The following is a 22,935-nucleotide window of genomic DNA, read 5'->3' on the forward strand; positions in this document are numbered from 1 at the left end:
TACAAGAAATCTCTACAGCAGTTCCTGGAATACAGAGAACTTAAATATACTTCTTGTAAATCTCTCCTTCTCTTGTAGATCCAAAAGATAAATTAAATAAATAAGAAAACCATAAATACACATTTCAAGATACAGCAATTATTAGGTACAAACATTAATCATCTCCTCTTTGCCTCCATCCTGATACTGCTTAAAGCTATTAATTAACAAATGAAATACTACGATACAGCTTTCTCAACAGACAAAACTCTTGCTGTCCTGGACTGTGTGTTGGGTGCTCTATGGGTCACGTTAGCTACAAGGGCAGGTACCACAAATGCTCACTGTCTTAGTTACCCCACATGCAGCAAATGGATTTTTCCCAGTGTCTGTCCATCTTCTTTGCTTTTGCTTTGCTTAGGGAATGAGACCGAAAAAGAGAACTGGTGATTACTATTCTCCCTACTCCTTGGATGTATGCGTTGCTGTGCAAGAGAGTAATTCCACTGAATTTACTAGGTTTACCTTCCAGCAGGATTTCTATGGGCTGGGGAGGGGGGTGTAGTGTGGTTGGTGATATTTGTAAAAGACGTTTCAGGAAAATCTTGGCCATGGCTCCAGCTTGGTCAGTCATGGAGGACCTGATGTTGGCAGGGGCACGGTGTCCGGGCTGTTACACAGGGGCAATGTGTCAGGGTCTAATTTAAAGGTGGGGTAGACCCTTGTGAGAAAACTGCTCTGGTGCTGTTGAGGTGTGCAGCCTTCAGTGGGCATCGGCATTGCTCTCGCATGTCGTGGCTGGCGACACATGATTGATACCGAGCCACCATCGCCTCTTCTCCTTGCCCTGCCAGCAGCTGGGGCCTTTCAGTGTGTGGTTAACGAGGAGCTGTTTTCTCCTTCTTTCCCAGGAGGAAGACAGAAAAGCAGGAGAGCAAATCATCCCTCTGTCAGGCTGCTGGGCCAGAGAAGGACTTTTGCCTTTGGTAAGGAGGAGGGGAGAGCCTGTGTGACTTCTAGCTGCAAGGCTGTCCTCTGTGAGTTGTTGAGCACCTCGGAAGGAGAAGCCTGTGACTGAAGCAGTGATGGACAGCTGAATGCGAGGGCTGACAGATATTTTATGACGGGCTAGTGCCTCTCCCCTCCTTGGCAGACTCTGGACTGAGTTGGCTCTGGCTGTATGAAAAACCATAGTACCTTTACAAATGAGAACTTCCTTCCCGTCCTACTGCCTTCTCCAGCACGTCCAGCCCCACATAGGTGTCCCCTGCTGCCCTCCTTGGAGCCACCAGGGACATTTGCTCTGTAAAGCTACCAGGCTGCTCCAGTTGCTTTCCCATCCCATGGACTTTGGCTGCTCAGGTTGCCAAGCTGCAAACCTTTCCTGTGTGCTGCTCCACCCTGCTCGCCCCAAAGCCAGAGGACCTGGCTGCTTTAGCAGCCTTTCCCTCCCATCCAGGCGGTACCTCTGAGCTGGTGACCCCTGCCCGGGGAAAACCGCCCAAGCCTGCAGCTCTGCTGGCTATAATCCAAGGCTCCCTCAGTCCTGTGCTGTAAGAAAAATTCAGAATATGCTTTTTTTCTAAGTCCAGGTTGAAGATGATCTTAACACAAGCAGTGGATGAAGTCAGCAGGTAACCCAAGTGCAGAAGTTGCCCAGGTGGCTGTGGTAGGAGGGGAAGGAGCTGTAACTGCCGTTAACGCTGCCGACATATGGTTCAGACCTTTGGTGGGTTCACAGCTCTGGAGCCTCCTCACCTCAGTACCGTGGCACTGTGCACGACAGCATCTCACTATGTTTTACTACGCTGGCTGTAGGCAAGCAAGTTTCAGATGGGAGCTTCTTTCCTCTGCTTCTGTCATAGAGTAAGACTTTTATTTTTCACTTATGCTTTGGAGCACTGGCAGTTAGATTAGAGAAGATCGTCATTACTATGAGGAACAGGAGATACACTTCCTCCAATTTTATATTTAAAGTTCTGTATTTAGGCAAACCAAAGCCTTTTATAATAACCAGGGGAGCACTCATATGAGGCAAGTACTGTTCATAACTAATATTGTCTGTAACACTGGTGAAACTTTTTTTTTTTTTGAGAGGAAAACCCAAGGGGCCATGACCAGCAATTTCTAAATTGAAAAAATTTTTGAGCAAAATTTTTGAGCAAATTCCATTAAATCCATCTATTCATAAGCACAGGTCTCCTATATGCAAATATCTCATGTTTAGTCACCTAGTTGCATCATTTACATATTTTCTTTCCTCCTAGTATTTTGTGCACTTAGTGAACTATCCTGTTACCACACAGGTGGAGAGCAAGTTGCTGACTATCAGTTAACATATAAGCAGGTTCTATGGAAGAAAGTATCTCTTGAGGTTATCCAGTTGCTCATAGTTTGATCTGGCAGGACACTTTGAAACACCAATCACTTGTCACATAGCAAAGTTTGGTAAATGTGTGTTTGCAAACTTGCTCAGTTCTGACTCACCCATTCTTTTAAAATGTTTGCATCTAACTGAAGAAAAAAAGATATTTAGCATATGTAATTCAACCAAGCATATCGTAAGATGTTGTTTTTACCTCGTGATATAAGAGGGGGAAGAGGACAAGCAGTGGTACACAACGGTCAGACCCCTGGGATTTAATGGCACTCTGTAATTGATCTGTTGCCTCGCAGGAATACATAAACCTCTTGGTAGGCTTTTCTTGTTGTGAGGCCGAGCTGATTCAGACAGGACACATAAAATGTTGAATGGGACAGCAGTAGTTTCAGCATCATTGAGTCAAGACGTAATTCTAGTGGGATACTTGGGATTTTTAGTATATTGCAACAAAGAAAGGCCAGTGAGTTGCATCACATTCACCATTTTTACCTTAGTTAGCCTTTCTCCCACCATTCTGAGGCAATGGCATCAAGTAATAAAAAGGATATCATATTCCTGGATGAGCTGTGCCGTGTCTGTTCCCTCATAAATCCTAGAGCACCTTGTCCTGGCTAAAGGACCTTCTGTCTTTCCAAGTGATGCTGAGCCTTATCAGTCTGCCTCAAAGGCACTGTTTGTTGCCCCCAGGTACTCTGACTTCTTCTTGTGCTTCATCCACATCTTCCTCAGGAGCCTGGGCGTCCCGCACAGGTTGCCTCCCGTCAGCGGTAGGGAGGCTTCTGCTGCCGGTGGCAGGGTCAGGTCGTACTCTGCTGTCTTCCTCCAGCGCTGCCTGTGGCTAGCAAATAAAGCACAGATGCGTAAAGCACTCACCTCTGTGGCCCTTCTCCCCTGCTTATGACTACTAGCCACTGAAAACCAAGGGCTGCCTGTTTGCAAAGGTATGTCTGTACCTCGCCTGTCCCTGGGACTAGCAAGTCCGGGGTGAGCAGGGGCTGTGCAGAGCAGTGGGCTTGGACACCGCCACTGCCCCCTCCCTGCTGCTCCTGCTCCCCTTGGAGCCCCTCGTTGACTTGCTATCAGGGTGCACACTCATACAAGGGGATGGGCTACAAGTGGGACTGCTACTAGGTGCAGCCTCTGTAGCGTTTGCCACCAGAGCAAAAGCTGGTAGGTGGCCTGGGGACAGAGCTGAGCCCTTCCACCAACGCCCCAGGGACCATGCGGCGGTGCCCAGGTGGGGTGAGCTCCACCTGGCCGAGGGGGCTACGCTGGCTTACACTGGCCAAGGGGGGGGTTATGTCTCTGTGCACAAAGTGTGAGGACACTGTGACAATGAGCTCGTTACAGTCCCTCAAGTGGCAATGGCGGCATCTCAAATATCACGCGGATCCGTGTCTGGGTTAACTGTCTACTGATGAGTGCATTTGTACTATGGTCAATCTGTTCCTTAATTGCAGAATCACAGAATCACAGGATCGTATAGGTTGGAAAAGACCTTTAAGATCATCAAGTCCAACCGTAAACCTAACACTCCAAGTCCACCACTATACCATGTCCCTAAAAGGACGCTTAAAGACAATAAAGCTTTGTTTAAAAAATATTTAATTACATTTTCTAAACTGCCTTAGGGCAAATATTATAGACTTCTTAAGGGGAAAATACTTAAATTTTGAATTTAGATGCTTTTCTTTCTAGTGATAAGACAGAGCTGTAACTGGCACCAGAGCAGCTGTATAAATGGCCATGTCTGACGATATAATCAGTGTGTCCTTTAGCCGATCTCTCCCTGCCTTTGGGAAGCAAGCGGCATGGCTTTACTGTAAATCACCGAGGTTTTACAGCTGCGATTCAGAGGAGATCTGCAGCTGAGCACTTCTTTGTGTTCCTGGTGAGAGGGTGACCCGTGGTGGAGGTGCCCCGTCCGCTCCCCTGCCCTGCAGTGCCCCACGCGCAGGCCCCCAGGCTTGGCTGGAGGGGTGGGAAGGGACTTACTCGTCTGTAGGACTGCCGTCGCCTGCGGGCGAGTCTGTGGCAGCTGCCGCTTTCGCTGTGATACGGGCAACTGGCGATGGTGGGAACTGTGGGGGGAAAAAGCACGTCATTAGGAAACGCCACTGATGAGTAGGGACCCCAGGTTCGTCTGAGGAAGGAGGCTGTTTTAGGTAAATGAATAAATACTGGAAACGTCTTACCAAGAGAAAGCAGGCTGGCTAAGGATTTGACTGCCCAACTCTCACCCACACAAATACAGACTGCTCACATGAACGGTCTCACTGAGCTCAGCACAGGGCTCGTATGAGCAAGAACTACACTACCCATCAAAGGAGGGAGGCTTGCAGAACTTTTTATTCCCTAGTTTTTATGTCTAACTTCCTGAGGAGGCAAGGCTTTTTGCAGATGGAGCAGCCTGCTTCTTGCAGCTCTCCACAGGCCACCTCTACCGCTGGCTGGGAAGCAGCTGTCCCAGCCATCGCCATTTCTTGAGCGTTCAGAAATGTCTCCCCATTTTGCTGGGTGCTGCTCTGTGGTGTGGGAGGCCCTGGTTCATGCCCCAGTTCTGCCACAGCCCCACGAGTGCCTTATCATCGACTTCCTCCTTGTCTTATTTGATCATAAATCGCCCGCCGGAACTGAGTCACATTTTCCCATAAACAGGCCACTGAGACTGGCATATCCTCCAAGATGGTAAGCTAATGTGTGGGTTGCCCAGAAATAGAAAAAAATGTCAAAAATTGTGACGTGCTCTTGTAATTTCAGGCAATAAACACACTTACTAATTTTACTGGCAATACTGAAAAATTTCTTCATGTTATTGTCAATACTATAACTGGTCTTAAGCTGTCTAGGGCTATTTCCCCTGGGATTAATCCGAGACTGGATATGTTTAGGTGTGCTCTGCAAGTATCCCAAGACTTAAAGATGTTTGAAATTACTTTTGCAAGCATTCTTTGAAATTTAACTGGATTAATTACTGGTAGGTCCAATTAGTTTAATTACACCGAATACCATTAATTTTGACCATCCTTCAATATTGTACAGACATTTTTCTCGAGTGTAACCCAGCTACCAGCTAGCAACTATACTGCAGCCATCTAAAAGAGCATTTGAAGCCATAAAGTTTCTACAGCATGGTCTGGTGTTGTTCAGAAATTTTTCAAAGGACTATTTTCTGTTTGAAAACCTAGTTCTTGTAAAATGTAGGGACTTTGAAAATTGTGTTTTGGTAAGAAAAAGAAGGGAGGGAAAATGTTTTAGTAAAGCTGAGTCATTTTTAACCAAACCATTTTGACTGTCCATTACAGAACAAATTTTTGGTTGTTGTATGATGATTTTCCCATCAACTCTTTATTGACATTTTTGATTGATCTGATTATCATGTCAGGCTGGCATTCTGCAGAATATGAATTATTTGATGCTTGTTCCACTTCAGAAATTAATTTTTTCCCAATTGTGAAATTCCCTGAGAAACAAGAGGCTAATTCCTCCCAGCTCTTGCAGGTGGCTGAGCTTCCAGAATGGGAGCCTGCCTGTTTCCATCCCACAACCCTTCCTGGTTCCCTGAGGCGCAGCCATCCTCTGCCAGTCTCTGCTCCCCGCTAAGGATCCTCTGGCAAAAATCATGTCTCAAAGCCTTAATGAAGACTGTGAAATCTGCACGTACTCTGACAGGCTGACATGCTGTTAATGTGGGACATGCTGACAAGTACTAGGTTTTAAGATGCATCAGGCAGTGGTAGTTGGTCTTGCTGTATTTACTTACCAAAGATTTTCCATCGAACAGGTGATTACAGGACTTGGATGACTCTCGTTCAGTAATTCCCACTGCAAAGCATAAGAAACATGGCATTATTGGTAGTCATCCCATTGGCACAGCTTGTATTAAAAGCCTCTTCCACGCAGTTAAACCCAGCTATGAATAGAGCCCAGATTCGGGTTATAGTCCCACTAGATTTGATTATAGCCAAAAGTGCAGAATTTTCTTTATTATGACCATCTACTGTGATGTCAAAATAAGTGATTTTGGAATTGCTTAAGTCATTCTGGAAAGTCACTCAACTGCTTGCTCCTAGGCTTTACAAATGAGATGATGGACTGTCCTTAGGGGACCAAGCTAAGTGGGAGCCCTTCCCCCTCTGTGAACACTCGTGTATGTATATACAAAGAGGGGTCCCATCTGCTGCTCCTCAGAGGCTGGGTGACACAGTTTTTGTGTGTCTTGGAGACCTCACTGCCAGGTTTGTCCTGCCTAGGAGATCATTCTCCTTTCTGGATTGCCCTGTGGAGTTATTCTTACCTGGGCAGAGATGTGGGCTACATCCACCCCATCACGGGGAGGGATTTCAACCTTTCTGTCTGCCCGTGGCTGAGTGGCAGCTCTCTCTGCTGTCCTCAAACCTGGAGGTTACATTTCAGTTACAAGTAACTGCTCAGCCCATAACTTATCCATGGATAAATGCTCACTGACATTTCTGCTAGTTGTGCCAAGGCAATAAATGAGGGATGCCAGATTTTTTCATGGAGCCAAATCCTCCCATTTGGCTGTGGGAATGTGGAGATCTCTTTTTTTTTTCTTCCCCCTTTCTTTCTGTTCCTGGCTGGTTTTGGTTGTCTGCTGTTTTTTTAAAAGGATATTCAGGTAAGTGAAGAGCAAGGGTCTACAGAAACACCAAGATTCACCAAGACAGAGGACAGAATATGATTCACAACTGCTGTGACCAATGGAATATAAATAATGACAGCAAACATCAGAAATAGCCACGGTGCTGCTTATAGTGCTGTCTCCAGGATGAGTTAGCAATCAGAACTGTCTTCTCCTTCTGAGGGCAATATTTAACCATGAAAAATATCTTAACCAGCCTCTCTCTTCCCACCACCCCCCTCCCCCGCCAGTAATTCCATTAGGTACCTAACTGTATCTCCTCACATCAAAGTTTAATTCAATTACCTCCTCTCATCTTGCATATTAGGTACTAACAATATTCAGCAAGTGGCTCCAGGAATCAGTGCTTCAGCTAATGTCCACATTTTTTCTTTTTTTTTTTTTTTGTTGTTTGCTCTTATATTGTCTGATTCTTCCCTTCAGTCTGTCCCTCTTCTTATTAGATACAGAAAATGTTCTGGCAAAGTTTTAGCAAAATATGTAAGCAAAAGTAAGTCCTCATGGCTTCAGGTTCAGAAGCGCTCTTCAGGACAGTGGTGGCTGGGTGCGGCATGAATTCCACTTCCAGAAGGTGCTATGGATGTCCAGGCCTGGGACAAGGGTTGCTCCACATCTGTTGTTCTGACTTGCCCTGTGTTTCCAGGATGAGTACTTGTACAAAAACTTGGTACCGAACCGAGTACTTCTTTCCTGGAGGAGAAGTGCAATTGTTTTTTAATCTGTCCATCCTGTGAAGCAAAGCAGAGCTTTGAGTGCAGTCAGGGGTTTCTTGTTCTGGCCTTCCACTTCACTTACTTGCCTTGCTGCATGCTGGAATGCACTGTCCTTATGCTTTGATATTTGTGTAGGGTTTCCAATGCTAGCAATGAGTGTGCCGATGCTCTCATCTATGCTCTTGTTTACACATTTTCCACTTCTTCTGGAAGTTGAACTGTTCACTCTATGACCCAGATTCCAAGTTGTGCTTTACCTAATCTGAAGTCTCTTTAATATTCAGCAGTACTTGTCTGTGGAGCAAGCATGGAAAACTCTACAGACACAACTATTTCCAGTAAGAAAGTTGAAGAATGTTTTTGAAGGGTGAAATTTATGTGGAGGTCACATTTGTACAGAGATTAATGAAAACAGATGATACATATCCATACATATACCTCACTTCATATCACAGTGTGCTGGCTCTCCAGCTGTTGAGAAACAACTGGATAAACCTTTCTGGACTCTCTCATGGCACCCTATTCTCTGTGTAGGTATTATTAGTACAGTGCGTACTGAAACTGCGCACCGCAGCACATCATAGCAAAGAGCTGTTTTTATTTTCATACAAATATTTACAAACACTTCTACTTTCCTCCCCTTAAAATGCTAACTCTGCAAAATCAGGCACTCAAAAGTTATGAAATACCAGAATTGGACCAAAGTTATTTCATCCCCCAAGGATCTAGACATTGAGATTCTCTAATTCGTGACCAGAAACCATTTTTCCACAGACTTTCTGCTTCACTCATATAGACAGCGTTCACTCAGAAAGCAGTCGTTCATCCTTAGCTTTTATTTCTCAGTGCACAGTCCTACACTTACTTTCCCCACCAGTGAATCCTCTGAGGACAGAACTATTAATATTTTCACTGGCTTTTCTGTATTGCTGATCACTCTGGTCATCATCTGCACAAATGTTTTAAAAAACCAGCTTCATCACCTCCTGGAGGACAAGAAGTTGTGCCAGGGAAACAGGGGTAGGTACTGAATTGAAGATCAGAAGTTCCTGGGATCCAGTTTTTCAGAGGCGTGAGGAGGATGCAGCACAGTTCATAGTCAAAGCGCAGTTTTTAGTGCAGCAGGAACTGAGTGCTCCCGGGTGTTGCAGCTGGAGGTGTGAAGCAGGCACCCAGAAAAGGGCTGTGTGCGGTGACGAGCATCGCTGAGGAGCCTGGTGGCAGTGATGGACAGACCGTAGGGAGCTATGGCAGGAGATGCCCTGCCGCGGGCCCTGAGCACCTTCTGTTGTTGGGATCTGACAAACAACCTCACCACACTGTGCGAGCTTAGGCAGCCCTGCAGTACCTCTCTTGTCTTGTCCAGGTGCTCCCGGTGAGTTTGTCCTGTCCTGTTCTCCTTGTTCCCTCCTTCCACTCCTCAGTCCTTTTTGTTTTAGTTTTTGTTCTAATTTAAACTTAATTTCTCCCTCTTTCCCATTCAGCATCCCAGTTTCTTTGCCCAATCCCTTCCCTTTCTCCCCCTACGAGAATTGTTTCCCCTTTTTCTGCTCTTTTTGGATTCCTACATTTTTTCTCCTCTTCGCACCTCTCTGTCATCCTTTACCTCTTGTTGCCCCTAACAGCAGAGACCAGCAGTCCCTCCTTTCTCCCCTGCCGGCTCTCTGCCACCCACTACCCCTCAGCTGGTCCCAGCCACTTCTCCTCCTCTCCCTGCTCCAGCCCCGAAGCCCCAGCTCTTTGTTCAGCCTTTTCTTGGCTCTGGTCCTGGTTTAAGATCTTTCCCTACAGTCCCAAGCTTAGTTTGTTCTTTCCCGCTCTTGTCTGGTCTGTGTTCAAATGGGATGGCTTATGAGCAGTGCAGTTGCAGACCGGTGGTGTGAAGAACATGTACCTTCACGGTAGTATCTGCTTTACAGATTTAGCACCTTTTAACAGCTGAATGTCCCATTTCTCTACCAAACGTGCCATATGGGATTTTTTCAAAGGCTTATGACTTGACTGCATCTGGGTGGCTTTTCAAGGGAGAGCAAAAGATGCGTTTTTGATTAAAAGGCCAGCCCTTGCCAAACTGCATGGCCGTGCTCCAGCTTCGACCTTCCAAACATAACACACCAGCGTTGAAGGAGCTGAATGACCAGTCTATTTATGTTTACTCATTTCCTTGGTTTTGCATTGGCAAACTCTATTTTTCCTTCACGGGTTCTCACAAATATGCTGAACAAGTTTCCGTTGAAAAAACAAAATCAGGTCTGTGGCTGACATCCCAAATCTAAAATTTCATCCCAAATAATTATGTTCTAAGCAGGGATCTTATACAATAAGATGACTCAGGCAAACTCAGTAATACGCAATCTATCATCTCTAGAATATTGTCAGCCTTTGGAAAGGGAGTGTTTATGACTGAACAAAGCGAGTTTATGACTCTGAATAAAGCGAGAGCTCTGCAATGCCATGGTCGTTATCTCATTAATTCCACTGGACATGGAAGTATCCTTCAGGTGCATAACAAAGCGCCTGCTTCGCTGCACACCGGAAGACTGCAATATCTAAAGATGTTCTGAAGCCACAGAGGAATAAAGCCACTTCTGCGGACTTACCGTGCTGGGCAGCGCCCTTGGTGGGGCAGGGTCCCCGCTGCCCGCTCTGCAGGCACCCCAAGCCCCGCACGTCATCTTCGCTGCACAGCACCTGGAGGAGGTCACCCTGGGGGGGCTGCAGCTTCTCCGTCCTGTGGGGCCGACAATCGGATACGGCTACCACCTACAGCGAAGAGGCAAAACCATCCCGTTACACCCGGCCTTGGAGATAAGGTGGTCTGTCAAGGTCACGGGGGAGCAGCATGGCGCTTGCTCTTCCCACGTCTTTACTGTCATCCAAAGGGGATTTTGTTGGGCAGGGACTGTGGGATTTGAAGGGTTTGTTTTGTTTGGATCCTACCTCTGTGCATGAGATGTATGAAAGTACGGGAAAATCAAGTGTGGTCTCTCTGGGACCCAGCTACTTAGTTGTCCATTTCTGTATTCTCCTCAGGAGACTGAAATGTCCTTTTCAAGATCTACTGAACAGGATACGCCTTTGAGACAGCTCAATCATATTATAATCAATAATCTTATTGCATCATATCTTGGGCAATCAGTTAAACTTATGCAAGGTGAATTACAAATGCTATTTCTGCATGGCCTCTTCTCTCTTTTGGACTTATTTACATTTTAGACCTGGTAAATGACTACAGAGGATACAAGGCAGTGAATAATTGTGCTCCTAGAGATTAATTTTCACAAACACTAGCTTGCACAAACAAAACTCACTGATTGCTGCATCTTTGAACATTAGGCCCCCTGTATATCAGAGTCCCTGAAAATGAGCGTAAACAGCATCAAGTTCTTTTCTACATCTACCACGACTAAGCCGTGGCCCTCACTGTACTGCCACAGGCAACTGGGGAGGCCAGAGCTAATGTGAGCTTAAAAAAACAGGGATAGGCTCCAAGCATGTGGATCTATCAGGACGGTTATCCAGGATGGTCCAGAAACAATTTTCTCAAGAAGATTAAAGTCCCGACAGCAGGGAAAGAGTGTTTCATACTTTGGGTTTTTTAATTCTTCTCCGAAGGCTTGCTACTGTCATACAGAGAACAAGTTAAACAGGGCAAAGATCCAAACCAGCAAGGAAAGAAGACATGTGGCAACTATTCCGACTGTTTCCTATTAGACTTGTTTATGTTGATCTTATGTTGGAAGACCAGGAGAAAAGCAGTTACTTGCATCTAACTGATGACTGATAGTTGCCATCTACATGTTTTATATAAAAATACAGTTATTTTGTCTCAAGACTGAGATCAGCAACGGACCGGTCTGCTATTGGCATAGAAAAAGACTTAATTCCATCTATTGCTCTGCCTTCTAACATACACTCAAGATAAAAACAAGACCGCATTCAAGCATGTTCCCTCACGCAAAATTGTCCATTTTCTTTAAGTAAATTTTAATTCAGTTTGCTATTAACCTGCAATATTCTGTGTATGTGAATTTTTACACACATTAAAAAACACATGCAAACCAATGTTTTCCAAAACAGGAAAAAAGAAAAACCCCAACCTGACCACTTTTTACTCTTTTGACTCCCTGTACCCTCAGGAGTCTGGAGAAGGCTACATGACATGGATCCTACTGACCAGCAGGAGAAAGAGCAGAAACTGCCCAACAGCAAGCAAAAATACTGCTGGAAAGGGCTGGTGAGGCAACCAAAGCCTAATCCAAGACCTGAGAGGGGTTTTCTCTTTGTTGTGTGGATTTTGGCACACAGCCTAACACGATCCTGCTCCGTAAGCTACTTAAGGACGTGCCCAGTGTTAAGTTAAAGTCAAAGGGACTACTGGTGTCCTTGAAGACAAGCACATGCTAAAGGAGGCTGCGGCTGGGGCCCAGCTCTACTGACCACGAATCTGGCGATGCCGGACACAGCTGAGCCTCAGCATCGCTCCGATAATTCAGAAATGAGGGTGATGCTGGTGGTGGGAAGCCTCCTGTTGCTGCTTAAGCAGTTGCCCTTGGCTCTCTCCCAGCCAACTGGACCCATTCCAGGACCTCCCCATCCCCCTGCAGCAGCTCCTCGCAGGCTGCAGGCTCCCGTGTGCACGCACGGGTGTGCAGCCCACTGCATCGCCCTGACCACCCGAAGCTTGCAAGCTGCTTACCAGAGGCATTGCCCCCATCACCACAGCAACATCGGTGGAGACACTTGTCTTCATTAGCAATACGATGAGGCGGTGGCTGGCAGGGGTCTCTCATGACAGCCCTTGGAGTCTGCCTCACGTGAACCCAGCTCTTCCAGCTGTCAAAGAATGCTACAAAGCTCACCTTTCCCACCAGCTCTGGAAATATGCGCAGTGCTCTTGGTCACACTCAGTCTTCTTTGGTGTGTGACAGAAAATGTCTGCAACCCTCTGCTACTGAGACACTTGAGGTCATTTCTTTTGCACAGTCACGGAAAGAGCGTTTTTGGTAAGTAGGATGCTGGCTGCAGTCGTCTCTAATCCTGAAAGTGGCTTATTTGATCAGTGTAAACCACCACGAACTTGAAACTTAACAATCTGCCTATGCATTGCAAAGGATGAAATTTAGTTTGGGGAAAGGAAGCAGGATTTTAAACTCCATTAGTAGCAGGAATTATTTAGGTGCATTGCCTATGTTTTCAAGCTTCCTCGTTACATGTCATATCAGTAATGCCAAAATGCCTTCAAGCAGAAGAATCTGTATAAATAAGTTGCAATGCCATTTTCTGTTACAGCTGGAGACAACAGCGCAATCTCTATAGCACATCTTCAGTTAACATCTTTGCAGCATTTGGCTGTAGTACCCTTTTGGAGTTTCTTATCTCCTAATTCAAGATTTCACCGTGACTTTGTCTACCTCACCCATTACTGTAATATGTAAAGACTTATCTAGGTCAGGAAACTAAACCTGCTGCAGTGCAGTTTTGATCTAAACTGGAGCTGACATTTCTCTAGGGTACCTGGAAAGAAGGACCAGTGGGAAGTCACTTTTCTTTTCTAGATGTACCAGGGAATTTAAATCTGTGTGAATGGCAGAGCCAGCCAAACTATGCAGAATTAGTAAACTGCTCTCTAAATAACTACTCTTTTTAGAACCTGTAAGTCCCTTGACCGGCTCAGTCTGTTTGCAGGACGCCGACTCTGAATTCAGAGCTCAGCAAAGTCTCTTTTTTGTGGATTTTACCACCTAGCATACCCACTGTTGGAATTAGCTGTGTTAAGTGGGGAGCACAGAGGATGCAGGAGGGCTGCAGAGCAGTGCAGAGGTTGTTCCAACAACCCAGCCAGTGCTCCTCGACCCAAAATCCCACCGGCAAACCAACAACCAACCAGAAGAGGTGACAATTAAACATCTGGCTTTGGATAAAACTTTGAAGCTTAGAGGCTGAACAACGAATTGCTTGTTAGTGCTGGAAATGCCAGATTTGCAGAGTTAAGCTCTTTTTGATGGTCTAATGCTGATCTAATTTTTAATGTGGCAGCACTAGCATGCACACAGGGATTTGCCATTTTTCTGCAAAAATGGCAGCCAGGTACTGGTGTCCAGACGGTTCTACCCCAAGGATTTTGGGGCTAGAAGAGCAAGGGAAGAGAAGGGAAGGACCTACTATCACTGGAAATAATTCTTAATAGGGCAATAGGAACTGCAAATAAACATATTGGTGAAACAATTAAAAAAAAGAAGGTTTTTTTTCTCTGCCCCTTTTTCTCACCTTTCCACAGTCATGACTGTGCTTTTGGGATAGGCTCTTGAATGTGATGGAAGTTATCCCCCAAGGTCAGTCTTTTGAATGTCAAATCACTTAATGCTACACTGCTTGAGTATTTCTGTTGTGAAAAAAAGGTCTGGCAGATGTCCACGTTGCTTGCTATTTTTTCCCTTGCTGAGGATTAAAGTTGTGCATCCACTGCAATCACCAGAGCAGATTTCATGTTAGCTGAGGCATTTCTACAGCACTGAGTGCAGGTGCAGAGGTAAAAGTGAAAAATAAATAATCATTCTGCTACTTTTCTGTGGGTCTAGAAATTGGCAATCACAACTTCCTCACAGGCACGTATATTCCAGTACCCGCAATTTATTTGAATGCTTGCGCATGAGCTGTAAGCAGCTGCATCACACTGAAGAAGGGGAATGCACAAGTCCAAGAGCTGACTGTGCCAGCTGCGTTGGTTTGAGAGCCTTGCTTGTTTTCTTAGCTGGGCCTGCAGACCATTCCTCAGGCTCGGTGCTCCCACTGCTATCTGGTGCTGCCTGCATCATGACTAAGGGCCAAGCAAGGGACACATTTAATTGAGGTCAGGAAAGTCCCAAAGGAAAACAAAAATCCTCTAAGAATACAGCAACAAACCAGGGACTTTCTAATCTTATTTTCTTAGACCTTTATGAGTACAGTGCTGCTACAGCAGCTGATCCAATCCAAATGAAATATTAGAGGCTCCCGTTTAGCAGAAACAACAACTATCTATCTGCTGAGATTCGGAACATGATAACAGACATACAGTTGCCCTAGATTTTGATGAGAGCTAGCTGAAAATTTTCCAGCTGAGTAGTTTTATGAGAAAATTCTGGTTAGGAATCTGGGCATTTTCTTGGAAAAGTATCTATTGTGTCAAAAAAATTGAGAAATTATCTGAGCATTCTGTTTTATTAAGTCAGAATAGTTCCCTTTGGTTTGGACTTTTCTCCTATTTTTATATTACATGGAAAACAAAATATACCAAAGGCATAACAAATAAAAATCTCAAAACATCTTATTCTGAGTAACACTCCATCACTCTGACTTTCATCCTCATTTGGAATGAAGAGTCATTTTGAAACTTCAGCCTGAGTTATGGGACAAAAATAAGATTTTCACAATTTGAGAAAATACACACATACATAGTTTCTACCTAAACACGACAGGCATGTTATTGACCCTTTCTGGGGACTGCTTCAGGCATCCTGTGAAGTATTGGGATCCTGTGATCCGCTTTAATAACCAAGAGAGGGGATGGGAGTGAATGTGGCGAGGTTTTTTTTCAGTGCACAGGTAAGTGTGGTAAGCAGGGGGGACCTACGGTGCTGTGGGGAGCTCAGGGAATCAGGAATATGGAGGCTATTCACAAATGAGGATGGGGCTGGGAAGTGGGATAGGGCATGGAAAAAGGAAAGGCCATTGGAGATGGAAAAGGTCAATGGAGCAAAATATTTCAACAAAGTGCCAGAGAAGAGACAGGTCTGTAGTGAGAAGAAATGCTTTGGCAGAAAAGTCTCGAAGCTTGTAAAAAATGTTTTGATATGCACAAGAGGAAGAGGCCATCATTCCTGCAAGTCAAAACTGTGATAAAAGGATTGTGGAAGGGGTTGTGAATGGGCCAAGTGGATTTAAGGAGGGAAAACTGGCTCTGAAGACAAGAAACCTCATGCCCATGTGTTGAAGTGTCCAAACTTGGAAAACATTTTCTCAGAGCATGAAAAATGTTCAGTTATTGGAATTTGGAGGGGCACCTCACCTGCAGGGAGTGGGTAAAGCTCCGGCTGTGCCCTCTGTGCTGGTGCACCGGGGGTGAGTCAAGGACAGGCAAGCACCGCTGGGATCAAGGGACAAGCATCCTCCTGTGCCTCCCTCAGAGCCACCTTTTTGAATCGAGGTTACACTCCACTGCTTGGTGTTTTTCTCCCAAATTCCCTGGAGAATGGGATACTGGCTCCTTGATTAATGCGTATATGTATTAATATGATTTGTTTGCTTTTCATACCTGCCTGTCCCCCTGATTAAGGTTTTATGGATATTATTAAGGCCTTAAGTCTGTGATTGCTTCAGATGACCCATGTTGATAAGCTGCTATGTTCATTTTGGCTGGCTCTGCACAGCAAGACTGTATTTTTTGACGTTTCAAAGCGCTTCTGTAAATAAACTGTAGCTTTACAGAAACTCCCCTTTCTGTTTCCCGCCCCACTCCCTGCATCAGACACTGATGCACTTCTTTTCCCTGAAAGATCTGCTTCCCATTTATCCATGGCATTTTTAAGTATAAGTGTAGCCAACTAGAATAAAAAAAAGAAAACAAACAGAGGAGAGAAAGGGAAATTTTTCTTACAGTCTTGGTTAGGATGTGCTGCGTACTTTTGGCTCGTCTTCGGGCAGGACTACATGCTGTGAAAAGAAGAACAGGAACACGGTCAGGGTGCAGCGGAGGTGGACAAGATGAGGTTACACATGCCTCTCAAAGTCCGCTGTGAAAATACACTTGGGGCACGGTGGGGAGGGGGGGGGGGAACAAGAAAGGGTTTAAGGAGGATTCCAGCTGAAACAACCCAAAAGAAAGCCCTTCCCAATGTCATCTCAGAGCCCATGCTCTAGCTACACAATACAGACATCCATGATGGCAACAGCCATCCCCAAGTTTCTGCACTTCTCCCACAGGCTTCCAGGAGGAACCGTCCTCTGTCCTGAGTTTTGATCTGGCCTCCCACCTGCCAATGTTTCAGCAGGAAATGAGCTTCCCTTTCCACCCAGTCACCTTCAAACATGACGAGTACATACATCAACTTTGGAGAGGCCTATCATTTTATCTAGATCAGGACTTTTTCAATAAGCTCAAACTCCTTTGTGACGTCATTTCACTTTTACTGCGTGATGTCCGAAGCACAACATTTGCACTAAGCCTAGTCTTTTATTTTCAATTCTTAAAATGACCCATTTGGTTCTTTAACAGGGGACATTTTGCTTAAAGTCTGGGTCTCAATTTTATTTCTTAGACCCATGAAGACACCAAAATCATAGGCAAAACAGAATCACTAGCCACTGACACACAAGATGCCAGGACCATAAGGCAAGCTTTTGACTGGACTGAAGTGACTGGTTTTGGGTGAGGGTTTTTTTGGACAAAGTGAAGATTGTTTAAACACTTGTTGTTTCAGTTTGACTTGAAACTGGCCTGAAAGACTCTGTGATACTCCCAGCTCTCCCTCTCATCATACCTTACCCTTTGCTCTTTAACATCATTACCCTCCCCTGTGTTCAGGCTACACGACCTACAGGATTTAGCAGGCAGTGACAGAAACAGGCCTGCAAAAACCTGCCAAATTCAGAGAATTAACTCCAATTCTAAAGGCTGACCCTGAGGGCAAGGCACGTGAATGGGGTTTTCCTATTCAGGCTCCATGTATAACCCAAAGGCTTTGAAGAGCCAGGAAGGTTTCTTATGGGATGACAGGTGACTCTTGCTCTCCAGGTGAGCTTTCCTTTACATTTTTGGCATACATTCAACTCCAGGAGTTGCAGTGCTTATTGCTGCTCTGTATTAATGTTTGCGAAGGGCTTTGAAGCTGTGGAAGCAGCTGGAGGTCATCCAAGGCTGCTCGTTACTGCAGCCAAACTCCTCTCCTCTCATGGCAGGAGTAACAAGTGACTGGGCTTTCCAGGGCTCCGGTACAAGCAGAGCTGGCAGTGGGACCAAAGTCACTCTTCCTAGACAGCTTGTGTTTGTCTAAAAGCCACCCCTCGATACCCCAGTGAGGATATAAGTGCTGAGTGTTAGGATCCCACTGGACAGAAATAAGTTTTGGCCAATGCTCTGCCCGCAGTGAAACGGGACCGTAACATGGGGGGCGATCAACCCTGCCCAGGGTCCCTGCCAGCGCCCCGCTGCAGCGCAGGGTACTTCCACACTGAACTCATCACAAGTTATCTGCCTGTATGGAGCTTGAGAGTGTGCTAAGCTGTCAGTTCGATTACGGTCTGTTTTGCATGGCGTGATATCCTCAGGGATCCCTACTGCCTTCTCCTGCAGAACACGTTTTATATTTTAAACCATGGCGAGCGTGGGATGCAAACCAGGCAAACATAATGAAGGTGGCTTTTTTTCCTAGGAATATGTTGTAACTTGTTTTTGAAGCTGCTGCAATCACCTTTACTTCTGGAATTTCATCGTGTGAGGACTAAACTAATTGCTCACAAGCACAAACACTCAAGTGCAGAAAAGTTTAGTGATGCAAGGAATTACCTTCTTGTCTCTCTGGTATTTTATGTATTTTACTGGACAGTGTGAGGAGCACAGTTTATATAGATTGCTACCAGAAACAAGTACTGTTATGCTGTTATTGGTACTCAGGCTGGTGCACAAGGAACAACACATAAATATGCCTAAGGGTAATAAATTTGCATATTTTCAGAGTACGTATGATCCACAGTCCAACTCACTGCCTGTCATCTGCCAGAGCGAGTGGCAAATGGCTTGCAGGGGCTGAAGAAAGGCAAGGCATGAAAGGGAAGTCACAGTACCAGTAAACATGCAATTACTTGAATAGCTATTGAACGAAGAGTGAATCACGGAGGTAGCCAGAAGCGACCCACTTGCGCAGGAACACAATGGCAGCAATGCAAACAGTGGGGCTGCAGGGCTCTCCCTGCAAGCATGATTTTCTGCAGGGAGTGGGAGCAGGAAGGGAAGTAGGAATCCTTGCAGGTGATGTTTCTGGATTTGCCTGCAAAAGGATGTTTGTATGTACAGCCCAGCTTTTGGACAACGAAAACAATTACAGTGATGGTTCACTTTGTCATTTCCACTTATATTCTGAAATTACGCAGCTGAGAGCTCATGCTCGCAGCTTGCAAGTAAAGATCTGATCTGGCCCCACAATTTGTTTACCCTGCTTTTACCTGCTTTCTTGTTGCTGAAATATGCAGCCACTGAGTTTAAACTAATTTGTTCAATCAAATGCAGACTGGGCTTTGTCCGGTTCTTACTCTTCATTACAAGCAATTAATGTTAATCATGCATTCATTTCCAGGGCATGGCTTTGGAAATGTTCCACTTATTGAGCCAGCAGACTTAAATTCAACATTCATGCAGTTCACCCAGTTCATCGGAGCTGCTAACTGCTCGCAGAACTTCATTTTCTTTTCTATTACACAGAATAGCCACACAGTTGCAAGCTGTCACTTTAGCAATTACCTCATAGGTATATCAACACCGATTCCAGATCTCCCAATTTTGCCAGCGCAAAGATTTTACACAGCCACAATGTCGAAGCACCTGCACAGATTAGCTCCAGAAAGAAGCAGCGAGCGCTGGACTGCAAGCAGAGCATGGCACGGCATGGCAGAACAGATGAGCTGCTCATTTCAGAGATTTCCCTGATGCTAAACACCCCATCCAGCTAAAAGACAACACCGTGGCGGTTGTTACAGTTTTGATGTACTCACATTTGGATGAAATCACGGTGGTGAAAACTTCTAAATTCTCGTCGCTGCAGCTGTAAATCTGGTGCATTTTCCACCTCTGCCTCCTGACTGCCTTTCAGCTTCATGCAACTGCTCTGAACTTCTGGTAAATAGGTTTCACTAATCCAATCTGGCTCTGTGATCATTGTCCAGATCTACAAAGGACAGACTGATGCTGTGATCTCATCTCATTCCATATTCTTCATTGCAACATTTTCTGCTCCCATCTGCCATTCTATGAATACTATTAATGCAAAGATTTAATTTAGCTGTTACTTAACCCTCTATTCAGATAGGAGCATTTTATTTTATGTCTCCTTTTACCAGTTTGGAGAATCCTCTACCATAAATGGCTAATAATTAAAGTCTGTTCTGTGCGGCCAATGTATAGGCAAATACACATTTATAGAAGTACTGCAAGGATTTTTAAAATAAGCTGGGTTAATACTTTGTGTACTTTAACACATTTATCGTAAAAATTTGCTCCTCCCATATAATGAGGAGCTGATTCTAGGTGTATTAGAAAAGCATTTTATGCTTTACCTTTAAGTTCATAAACTAGTACCTGAATCCTGGGCACTTCAGTGTAAAATTTCAAATGCAGATGACTAAAGAAGGGCACGTCAGGCAGATGTACATGGGTCTATATGTCCCTACACTTCAGTGGCTGCAGAGAGAGGGCAGGTGGCTCCGTCATAGATGGGTTCCTACATGACTTGATGGTTCTGGGCCCTAATTCCATGTTTATGCACTTCAATAAAGGGTCTTCTTGCCAAAGCTTTTCATTCCTTAATGCTCCCATCAGAAATTGTTCCTTTCTACATCTACAAAAATCAACCCCCTCAACTTCTGCTGCCATGGACACCTGAGATAGATAGAAAATTTTGGCTTGCAGGCTCCAGCAACTGATGTAGCAGAAACACTTTCAAGTGTGAATAATGATATTAAATTATATCAGTGTAATGAATAGCCTTCATTACTAGCACCTGTGTGTAATTAACACAAAAACTAGCACTGTCTTCTCCTATAGACGTCTGCCACCAACAGTCCCAGATGGAAAGTGCCAGCAACCATCGGCTGTCCCTGTCATATTCATGTAACGTTTCTTATTTGAAATAATAAATATTGGTCAAATACACATCCTGAGCCTGAAAGCATTCTGGTTGAGTGGAAGGTGTCACTGTTTCAAGAAAGAAACGAGTGAAGTGAAGCTGGTGTCACTTGTCACCTCCCAGGGCAGCCTCCTGCTGTCCAGGGGCAGCAAAGCCATTGCAGGGCTGGGGGCATTGTCCCAGCAAACCGTGCTGTGTTTGAAACGGGTGGTGGGACGGCAATATAACCAAGCAAAAGTTCAATTAGTTTTTGATTTATTGCGCCACATGTTCTGCTTGTATGACTGATGTCATTAACATCAGGCTCGGCTGGCGTGTTCATCTGTCCCTGCCCGGCTCCCTCTGAAGGCGCACACACTCAACAGATGGGGAGCTGCACGAGTGCGAATGCAATTGTTTATCCCCCTATTGTTCCTGTGTCAAGCAATCAAACCAAATCCATTACCCACCGAGAAAAAGACCAGCACACCGTCCATTCAGCAGTGAATGGAGCAGAGGCGGTTATGCAGGGAGGCTTTAAAGCTTTCAAAAGGATAAAAAAAATAATGAAGAGCAACACTGAATAGTTGACCAAAAGAAAAAAAAAGGCTATAACAAATCTAACCCACCTTCTATTTCATCTTCGGATATTCAGAGTCCTCTAAGAGGCACTTCTGGATCTGAATCATTGTTTTCCTAGTTATAGGTATTTTTAAATCATAGCTGGGGTTTAACATTAGAACAAATATTTGGTGCTTCAGCACTTTGAGGGGTGGTGGGGATGTGGAAACTGAAGTGAGACGCAAGAGCTGGTTACCAGCTGGCATTCACGGCTTTATAGGCTAGGTTTTGAGCAGGTAGGCTTTGAACACCTCTCTTTACAAGGGACATGATGCTCTGGGGATGAGTCACTCTGGGTGCAGAGAGCTGACAAAAGGCTCTCACATCAATTCCAGACAGAAAAATAGGGCTTGGGAGGGCCAATATAATCTGTCTCAACTGGGAATGCATTTCCCCCTGTTCACGAAAGGGAGTTTGCTGCTTCATTCTGCCCAGATCTTACAGGGTAGTCGAGCACTGTGAATGCCCAGGGTTTTGCAGGAAATCTTAGTGTGGCTTCAAGAGAAGGACTGCATATATTGGGCTACTTTTTTCTAGCTGTCCGTGAGTTATTTTCGATAAATATCTTGGTTTATCTAGCTACAAAATAGGTGTGATAATACCTGCCAAGAAAGCATACTGTCAAGCTCAACTGCATGCAACCTGCTGAAGAACAGCAGGCAGTAATTTTAGACTTGAGGAAGGTATTCTCCACAATGTCCAGCCTGGGGACTGCTTGCAGAGCCACATCAGATGATTTCACATAGCATTTCCCTCCGGCTCCCTACTGACCTAACAAGAGTTCAGTCTGTGGTGGGAGCAGGAAACCAAATGTTTATTGATCCTGTGATCCTCCCTGTTTTATTCCCGAAATTGCATAAAATATCCAGAAACTAGGCTCCAATTTTTCCTCACTGCTAAACACAATTAATAAGCTATTAATTTAATTCACATGGTGCCACTGCAGCCAAGAGAAGACGCAAAAAAGTTTTTGCACTGGGGTATATCTTTGACTGAAGACTCCCAAGCCAACATGTGGAATCCAAATTCCTCGCTGTGGGCTAGGATGTATCTCTGTTTAGCAAATACCTGATCCCAGTGTTGTCAGTAAATGATCAAAACATTTGCTGGTGGAAGAACTTGGCGACTAAAGGTGAATGGGGACAACTGAGGAGGAGGAGGAGGAGGAGGAGAACTCAGGACACAAGAACAGACATATGGTGTCTGGCAAAACATCCATCTAACCTGAACTGCAGGTCTGGGACAGGGAAGGTATTTGATTTTTGGGAACGTGGGCAGAAAAGAGGGAGAAGTGGAGAAGAAGAAGAGGCGTATGCTGAGGCCAAGGTGGAAACAACTGGTGAAAACATCATAAAATTCAGTGAACCTTGTCAACATGGCAGAAAATCCCAGAAGCTGGCAAAATGTTCCTCTGGGGAGGCGGCGAGAGTGCTTTTCCCATGCGCTGGATCTGTTCGGCTACATCTGGAAGAAACACGCGTAGATGCTTGTCCTGTTTACCAAGTATGCCACAGTTGGTAAGCTTAAAAGGAATCCAATAAAAACAAATTTGAATTATGGTAACAAAAAAATGTAATTAAAACTTTGAGTAATTTAAGAGAAGTATCAGAAAACTTATTAATCCTGGCCTTTGTAAACAAATGAATGCCTTCCCAGAGCAGCATTTTCTTCCAGTTAAATCAGTGGTACTGATTTCCAGTGAAATCCCGGTACTCTCAG

At 45.0% G+C, this 22,935-nt stretch overlaps 1 protein-coding gene across 1 annotated transcript; it reads right to left on the bottom strand.

The window, feature by feature from the left end:
• VXN (vexin) lies at nt 1-22,714 on the bottom strand. Its single transcript, XM_072852404.1, has 7 exons — nt 22,583-22,714; nt 19,487-19,659; nt 16,377-16,432; nt 10,339-10,501; nt 6,126-6,187; nt 4,358-4,443; nt 1-3,200 (listed from the first exon to the last, which is right to left on the bottom strand). Exons 2-7 carry the CDS (start codon nt 19,551-19,553, stop codon nt 3,014-3,016), a joined length of 621 nt encoding a protein of 206 aa, XP_072708505.1. The 5' UTR covers nt 19,554-19,659; nt 22,583-22,714; the 3' UTR covers nt 1-3,013.
• Between the last annotated feature and the right edge of the window lie 221 nt (nt 22,715-22,935).

Source organism: Ciconia boyciana, chromosome 2 (genome assembly GCF_034638445.1).
Source record: "Ciconia boyciana chromosome 2, ASM3463844v1, whole genome shotgun sequence".
NCBI lineage: Eukaryota > Metazoa > Chordata > Aves > Ciconiiformes > Ciconiidae > Ciconia > Ciconia boyciana.

What these genes read in the sequence shown, in the direction of transcription:
- VXN (XM_072852404.1), bottom strand. Translation starts at nt 19,553, where the DNA reads ATGCACCAGATTTACAGCTGCAGCGACGAGAATTTAGAAGTTTTCACC. An exon ending in CACCGTGATTTCATCCAAAT is followed by an intron (nt 16,433 to 19,486) that starts GTGAGTACATCA and finishes TTCTTTTCACAG; the next exon opens with CATGTAGTCCTGCCCGAAGA. An exon ending in GACGGCAGTCCTACAGACGA is followed by an intron (nt 3,201 to 4,357) that starts GTAAGTCCCTTC and finishes TTTATTTGCTAG; the next exon opens with CCACAGGCAGCGCTGGAGGA.